We start from the raw sequence: 7,747 nt of genomic DNA, 5'->3' as shown, positions 1-7,747 counted from the left end.
CCCCTCCAGGAATCTTAACAGGAACTGCCAGAGTGAGTATTTGATATAGAACCAATAAACTGATGATCACACCCGCTGACGATCAGCTTATGTCCCTGCGTCCTGGTGCTTCGCCACACCGCACTTCCCTCGCATCCAGCCGTCCTGTCTTGTCCCCCTCGACCCCCTCCTCCTTCACGTCTAGGCCTCCATCGTGGCAAGACTTGAACAAACGCGTTGGATGGATCATGCCGAGGGTGCTTGTGAGTCTCTGTTAGAGTTTGGGCTTTGGCAGAGCGATTGCAGAACGAGTTGGCTAGGGAACCGAGTCGATCGAGGTCCGCCCCGAGTTGATGAGCGACCGAACCCTTTGATTCCTTGAACCGTCGGAACTCGATCCAATAAAAAGAAAAGGAAGAAAAAAAAAGAGACAAGAGGTGTGCTTGGTTGAATCGATCCATAAATGTCGGGTCTGCCTGCCCGACCTTCCCTCGCGGAGCACAGCGGTGTGGCCGCGAGGCCGCTCGATGCCCCCAATACGACCAGCAAGAAGAAAAGGAAGCACCGCAATCGCAAGCGACGCAATCGGCGACCCTCGTTCCTTGCCGCGGACGAGTCGGACTCGCGACCGGTCGTTGCGGCCGCGTCAGGGGCGGACGCCGCCCCGGAGACGAGAAGCGAACAGACGTTCTACAGGCTGGGCCAGGCGCTGAGCAGCACAAGTCTGGAGAGCGAAGCATTGTTGGATCACCGGTAATAATATCTGTCTTTTCTACTTTCTTTTCGGTCTATCCTATGACCTCAAGCTGGATGAATATGCTGATCAGTGTGGTTAGAGACCAGCCGATGATGCGTTCCCGGAGAGAGAGCCGGCTCGCTCAGTCGTTTCGTCCTGGCTCCGTGACCTCGACATCCTTCCACCCTTCCCATCCCTCCCCGGCGAGTAGGCCACAGCATGCAGAAGACAGTGATGCGTCAGATGCGGCCAACGACCACACGCCCTTGATGCGCGGCTCCTCCTACGGCCGCTATGGTGCCGACAGCATCACCAACCCTTTCGCCTTGACACGCCCGCGACGGGGCTCATCCGGCTCCCGGTCGCTATCATCATCGCGGGCCTCGCCGCGTGGGGGGGTGGGAGTCAGCATCGCCATGGAGCGTGACTACGATGTAAACAATCCGCCGTCTATTCCGGGTACACCAAAGCTGGGTCCGGAGATGGGCTATGACGATGCAGTAGTGACGGGGGCCGAGTTTGGCTTTTCAACAACCAAGTCGCTAGACACTGGTCGGAAGGACTCTCTCCCCCGCTCGCACGACATGCTAATCGATGTCGACGACCACGACCTCGACCACGGTATTGTCCAGTCGCCCCCACTGACCACGACGGGGAGTACGAGTCCGCCGCCCGCCACGCTGCCGGATACGCTCCGTCGACGGCGGACGGTGACTCTTCCCGTTGAGGAAGACGTGTGCTTCCCCACGGGGATCTCGGAACTGGCAGACGACGAAGGAGCTGAAGGGCCACGGGCGGCGAGAGAGGAAGAGGAGTTTTCTCGGCGCCGGGGCTCCCGGCGACGGCGCGAATGGCCGGACCTGGCCGTCTTGGAGGAATGGAGCCGCGAGGAGAAGGAGGAGCGTCGGGGCGACCTGCGGGTGAAGAAGATCAACGAACCGATGCTGGTTGAGGGCCGGCTGCGGCCGCAGTACCGGCTATGGCGACGTGAGGAGGACGAGGCGCCGTACCGCTTCACCTACTTCAACGAGGAGTTCCAGAGCACTATCCACGCGCAGACCTTCTCGGAGCTGGTGCAACCGGGCGGTAGTTTCCGGGAACTGTTCATCCCGGATCCGCCAGAGCTGGAGGATGAGTCTGATACGGATGAGTCGGTCACCCACGAGAACACCACCAATAACATTAATAATACCAACACCACTGCTACTGCCACTGCCACTACCACTACCATTAACAATCACAATAATAATAACAATAACAATGTTGGCATTCCCGTGAATCACCAAGGGAAGCCGCAACAGGCCCACCCGCGCGCGCTCTCCATCATCAGTGAGGCGGTCTCCGAGTCACGGCAGTCGTCACAGCCGTCACAGCCGTCGTCGGACGACTCATCGCGACGGCGGCGGCCTGCAGGCACCCGGGCAAAGCGATACGGTCCACGGCCAACGTTCTGGCTGGACGTCCTTTCCCCGACGGACGCGGAGATGCGGGTGATGGCCAAGGCGTTTGGGATCCACGCGCTGACGGCAGAGGACATCATGATGCAGGAGGCGCGGGAGAAGGTCGAATTGTTCCGGCATTATTACTTGGTCAACTACCGGACGTTCGAGCAGGACCCACACAGCGACAACTACCTGGAGCCCGTGAACATGTATGTGGTTGTTTTCCGCGACGGAGTGCTTTCCTTCCACTTCTCGCAGACGCCGCACCCGGCCAACGTGCGGCGGCGCATCCGCCAGCTGATGGACTACCTGATCCTCAGCGCAGACTGGATCTCGTACGCGCTGATCGACGATATCACGGATGTGTTCGGGCCGTTGATCCAGGCGATCGAGGACGAGGTCGACGAGATCGACGAGATCATCATGCAGATGCACGCCCCCGGGAAACAGGAGCAGCAGCAGGAGGTCGTCGTCACGTCGTCGGGCGGCACCGTCACCACAACCACCGCCGTCGCCCCCGGCGAGATGCTGCGCCGCGTGGGCGAGTGCCGCAAGAAGGTGATGGGCATGTACCGCCTGCTGAGCAACAAGGCGGACGTCGTCAAGGGTTTCGCCAAGCGCTGCAACGAGCAGTGGGAAGTGGCTCCCAAGTCCGAGATCGGTCTGTACCTCGGTGACATCCAGGACCACATCATGACCATGACGAGCAATCTGGCCCATTACGAAACGTAAGTAATTATCGTTACTTTTTTTTTTTTTTTTTTTTTCAAAAGCTCATTCCCCCTCGCTGATACAATCCAGTATCCTCTCGCGCGCCCACTCGAATTACCTGGCGCAGATCAACATTCTGATGAACGAGCGCCAGGAACAGACGGCTGACGTGCTGGGCAAGCTGACGGTCCTAGGTACCATCGTGCTGCCCATGAACATCATCTGTGGTATGTGGGGGATGAACGTCAAGGTTCCCGGGCAGGAGATCGACAATCTGTGGTGGTTTTGGTCCAGTACGTCCATGTCACGCCTTCTGCTTCAGGATCTATAAGTCTTCTGAAATTCCCACTGACCTCCCTCTAGTCACTGCCGGGCTCTTCGTCTTTGCTTTTGCCTCGTTCTATATCGCCAAACGAGTGTACAAAATCGTCTAGGATTGTCTTTTAACTAATGGCTCTTGCTGTCTTCTACATCTTTTCTCTCTCCTATAGAGGTCTGTCTACCCAGGCTGCGAACAGCCTCGCCTTTTTTTTTTTTTTTTTTTTTTTTCTCTATATATCTCTCTCTTTACTCACTTGGTGGCATCCTCCTATATATTTATTTGTACATAGAATAGACATAGACTTTGTGTACTATCCTGTCAATCAATGAGGTCATTGTGATGATGGTATGGTGATGTATCTGTATTACGGCATATTGCCAGATATTACCAGATCTGCCGTTAAACTTCTGGTACCTTCTTGGCATACCAGTCATTCTTACCGTATGGCTGTGACACATCACGGGTTTCCTTCCACTTTCTCCCTCTCTCTCTTTCTTCCCTCCCTCTCATTCTCCCTCTCGCCTTCACCAGTTCCCCCTCCCCCAGCGCCCATTCCATCGCTTCCATCGCCAATTCCGTCGTTTCCCATCGCTCCGCGTCCTGTCTCGCCATCCATCGTTCTCCACGACGCCTTCTACGTGGGCCACACTCATTGGCTGCCACTTCCGACCCCTTGCCGGGCCAGAACTGACCGCCACGAGATCGCACCTTGGTGGAGCACACAGAAGGCAGACCAGAAGCAAGAGAAGCAGATCAGGCAGAGTGGGAGAGACGAGCCCGTCAGACAAACGGCGAGATAACACCCTGGGACTCTGGGTGACTGGAGACGACGCTGCCAGACCCGGAAACCCCCAAGCCAAACACTATGCCGCTGCGTCGTCGGTCCGTGTAACGTGTCGTGCCACCAGAACCACAGCTCAAGCCTACGAACCCGCCAAAAAAAAAAAAAAAAAAAAGAAAAAGAGAGAGCGAGCGAGCGAGCGCGCGCTGCGTTCTAATTTATTTAATCTATTTTTTTGAGAGAGGGAGAGAACCCCATATCTCCTGATACCGGTCAGCCAACCGCACCGTCCGCCATGGCCGCCGGTTCGACCGCTGCTACTCCTACTAATACCCGCCCGGCCTCGCCTGCCCCGTTGCCCAAGCCCGCCGCCGTCATCTCCTCCTCCTCGCGCGAGCCCTCGCCCGCCCGCCGTCAGGTCTCCTCCTCTGTCTCCCGCAGCAGCAGTCCGTCTCGTCAGTCTGCCTTGTCGCTACCGCTACCGCCGCCGCCTCCGCCCGTGCAGCCTCGGCCCCGAGAAGAAGGAGAGGGAGCAGAAGACACCACCGACAACGACGACGTTGAAAATCAGAACGACGAGCCCTCAGATGCCCCGCCTCGGTCAGATCAGTCTTCCTCTTCAACCATGCCGCCCCGACGACCGACCGTGGTCAGACGGCCGGACCAGGAGCTGCCCATGCTTCCCAATATCGCCGGTAAACGGACGTCATCGGTCAGTGACGATAACCAGCAGCAACAGCAGCAGCAGTCGCGAGATCGTGGTACGAATAGCAATACCGTTCGACGGAATATCCCCTCCCCCGGTCTCGCCCTCGAAACCGTGCAGGAAATGGCCAGTGACCTCTCCACGCCGTCCGCCGACACCATCCGTGCAACCATCCCACCCCTCGTGCATAACTACCGGACCGATCAGTCCGTCGCCGACAGTGGCAGTGAAAGCAGCGAGAACAAGGGCTACAATAGCAACACTACCAACGACAAGAAAAGCAGCAAGAGTAAGAAGAACACCAACAAGGACGAGAAACGGCCCCCGCCACCGCTCGCCACCAAGTCGACCGGTGATATCCCGCCCAAGCGCTCCTTCACCTCGCTCAGCGGCGCCCGCGGGAAGCCTGGCGACGGCTCCGTCCGTAACATGATCGTCGAGACCGAGACCGTCAGCTCCATCCCTCAGGTCTCCCTCGGCGTCGTCCCCGCCGACCGCGGTGGCGCCTCTGCCCGCGCAGCCGTCGGCGGGGTCGACGGCGGGGGCACTCTACGCATGAAGCCTAGCACGGAGACCATCCGCCCGCGCAAGGAGAAACGCAAGACCCGGAAACCCACGACGCTCGCCGCTGGTGGCGCGTCCTCCAAGGCCGACATCTTCGAGGCTAAAGTCGCCAGTGCCGTCGACGAGGCCGACGTCTCCGATTCCGATGAGACCTTTGTCTATGAGTCCAACCCGCCCGATCCGTATCCGCCCGTACCACGCCAGCATCGCTACCATTCGCGTACCCCGAGTGCCACCTCCATGGCCAGCCAGGTCGACCAGCTCGCTCCGCGTGCCCGCGCTGCCCTGCGTGAGGGGACCTCCCAGGCCGTCACCGGCAAGAGAAGCATGAAGTTCACCAACAACCAGTACCCGCCGATCAGCGTCGATGGCGGCGACCCTGGTGACTCGGAGCCGGGCCGCCGTCGCAGCAGCTCTGCCCGCCCGGATGGCACCCACACGCCACGCTCCCACCCGCAGCAGCAGCCTGGTCACCATCATCATCATCACCATCATCGCACCACGCGCAACGGCATGTTGTACCCGTCTCTGTTCGATAGCGATGCGGCGCCCACATCTTCCTCCTCCGCTGCGACTGCTGCTGCTGCTGCTGCTGCCGCCGCCGCCGCCGCCGCCGGTGGCAGCGCTGCCGCAACCTCGCATCCCAAATCGCCCCGACACTTTATTGGCAGCAATGGTTTCCGGCAGTCGCGCCATCTGGGTGCCCGCAGCACCGTGCCCAACTACCGCACTCTCAATGGCACTACCATTACCCGCAACAAGCCTGGCGATGATGGGTACGGTGGCTACGACTTTGACGCCGAGGGCGCCGCCGATGATGAGCGCACCCCGCTTGTCGGTTCCTCGTCACGCATCCCGCGCAGCCGCCAGGGCCGCCGGCCCGGCAGTGCCAGTCTGCGCCAGATGGAATACATGCAGCAGCGCCGGCGCGGCTGTTTCTTGCGCCACGGCACCTGCGTCGTTGTCACTTTCTTCCTCTTGCTCCTACTCGCCGGCGCCGTCTCGTTCCTTTTCGCCATCTGCAAGCCCCTGCGTCAGGTTCAGGTCCTTGCCATTGAGAACGTGCTCGCCTCCGAGCAAGAGATCATGCTCGACCTGCAGGTACAGGCCATCAACCCCAACCTCTTTGCTGTCTCCGTGGACACCATGGACGTCAACATCTTTGCTCGCAGCCATTACGTTGCTACGGATCGCTTTGTCAGTGACAGTTATCTCGGGGACGATACAAATGCTGCAGCAATGCATGTGGCCGGTGGCGGCGTTGACAAGGGTACCGATCCGATCGAGCCCCCCGGCGATCCTACGGGCGATGCGCAGACCATGCTCCTGGGCCGGGTCTTCCACTTTGACTCGCCGCTGGCCTTCGACCCGTCCCCCTGGAACTATCGCAACGTCACCTCGACGGGCCAAATCCGGCTGGCGCGGCCCGGAAACAAGACCGAGGAAGGCGGCACAGAGCGCTGGGAGCGGGTGCTGCAACATCCCTTTGACCTCATCGTCCGTGGCGTCGTCAAGTACCAGCTGCCGCTGACCTCGATTGTCTATTCGGCCTCGATCAGCTCCAGTGTCAAGGTCATCCCGGAAGATGATGATGGCGACAGCAGTTCCGGCAGCGAGAACAAGACGGCTCTGATCCCTCGGGCTTTCACGGCGTAGACGATTTTCTCTATCCTTTGTCTTAAAACCTCATCCTGTACTTTTTGTATTTTTTCCCCTCTCCTACCCTTTCTTTTCTTTCAATCCTTCAGCGGTATCCATGTTTGCAGTATACCCATAAGCGTTGCATTGTCTCATCCATCCATCCATCCATCCATCATCCATATACATACTCATAGCCTGGCGGTTGCTCAGTTATTTGCATTCAGTCATACCTTTTTCATGACCTGATATGAACCCTTCCTTTCACAACCCATGTACATTGTGTTGGCTACTTTTGACAAGATCGATATAACTACATTGTTCTATCCATCTGGTTTCTTACCCTTACTATCATCCCACTGTCGCTCCTTAGAACCTTTCTATTCTCTCCTTTGTCTAAAAGTTGCTCTCTTACGGATACGATGATGAATATCTTTGGTTCCCCCCCCCTGAATGAACTTTTGAAAGAACCAAATTCAAGCGTGCATGCATCGGTGGCGTCGATCTTCTTCCCACGAATCCTTGAATCGTGTGCTCTGCCTGTTCTTCCATTCTTCCTACTGCCTCCCATCATCTTCTACGAAATTAGAGAGAGATGCGAAGTAGTAGCCTTGTTTATTTATATAGCTTGCTCAACTTATATATATATATATATACTCACACCCAGACGTGTTTTATTAAATACACAAATACTTGGATATAAAAATCCGGATGCTTCAAGATTTCCAAGCACCCCCCTTGATCTCAATCCAATATGGTAGAAACACAAATCTATCCTACCTTCGTAATGATCACAGTTTATTTATCTCACCGTGTGACGAAATGGATATTTTGCACACGCCCTCCATCCATTCATATTGCTATTTTC

At 57.3% G+C, this 7,747-nt stretch overlaps 3 protein-coding genes across 3 annotated transcripts; all 3 read left to right on the top strand.

The window, feature by feature from the left end:
• Positions 1–112: 112 nt before the first annotated feature.
• ASPZODRAFT_85850 (hypothetical protein) lies at positions 113–3,413 on the top strand. Its single transcript, XM_022730264.1, has 4 exons — positions 113–732; positions 816–2,885; positions 2,959–3,161; positions 3,232–3,413. Exons 1-4 carry the CDS (start codon positions 443–445, stop codon positions 3,300–3,302), a joined length of 2,634 nt encoding a protein of 877 aa, XP_022584998.1. The 5' UTR covers positions 113–442; the 3' UTR covers positions 3,303–3,413.
• Positions 3,414–3,538: 125 nt separating this feature from the next.
• Positions 3,539–4,151, top strand: ASPZODRAFT_126372 (hypothetical protein). The gene has a single exon (XM_022721481.1). It carries the CDS (start codon positions 3,634–3,636, stop codon positions 3,988–3,990), a length of 357 nt encoding a protein of 118 aa, XP_022584997.1. The 5' UTR covers positions 3,539–3,633; the 3' UTR covers positions 3,991–4,151.
• A 188-nt stretch (positions 4,152–4,339) lies between these two features.
• Positions 4,340–7,128, top strand: ASPZODRAFT_188005 (hypothetical protein). Its single transcript, XM_022727293.1, has 3 exons — positions 4,340–4,565; positions 4,770–6,978; positions 7,037–7,128. Exon 2 carries the CDS (start codon positions 4,801–4,803, stop codon positions 6,895–6,897), a length of 2,097 nt encoding a protein of 698 aa, XP_022584996.1. The 5' UTR covers positions 4,340–4,565; positions 4,770–4,800; the 3' UTR covers positions 6,898–6,978; positions 7,037–7,128.
• The last annotated feature ends 619 nt before the right edge of the window (positions 7,129–7,747 follow it).

Source organism: Penicilliopsis zonata (assembly GCF_001890105.1).
Source record: "Penicilliopsis zonata CBS 506.65 unplaced genomic scaffold ASPZOscaffold_1, whole genome shotgun sequence".
Classification (NCBI taxonomy): Eukaryota; Fungi; Ascomycota; class Eurotiomycetes; order Eurotiales; family Aspergillaceae; genus Penicilliopsis; species Penicilliopsis zonata.
The sequence above is the reverse complement of the archived record's forward strand: the minus strand, read 5'-3'. Positions and strand labels throughout refer to the sequence as shown.

What these genes read in the sequence shown, in the direction of transcription:
- ASPZODRAFT_85850 (XM_022730264.1), top strand. Translation starts at nt 443, where the DNA reads ATGTCGGGTCTGCCTGCCCGACCTTCCCTCGCGGAGCACAGCGGTGTG. An exon ending in GAAGCATTGTTGGATCACCG is followed by an intron (nt 733 to 815) that starts GTAATAATATCT and finishes CAGTGTGGTTAG; the next exon opens with AGACCAGCCGATGATGCGTT. An exon ending in TCTGTGGTGGTTTTGGTCCA is followed by an intron (nt 3,162 to 3,231) that starts GTACGTCCATGT and finishes ACCTCCCTCTAG; the next exon opens with TCACTGCCGGGCTCTTCGTC.
- ASPZODRAFT_126372 (XM_022721481.1), top strand. Translation starts at nt 3,634, where the DNA reads ATGGCTGTGACACATCACGGGTTTCCTTCCACTTTCTCCCTCTCTCTC.
- ASPZODRAFT_188005 (XM_022727293.1), top strand. Translation starts at nt 4,801, where the DNA reads ATGGCCAGTGACCTCTCCACGCCGTCCGCCGACACCATCCGTGCAACC.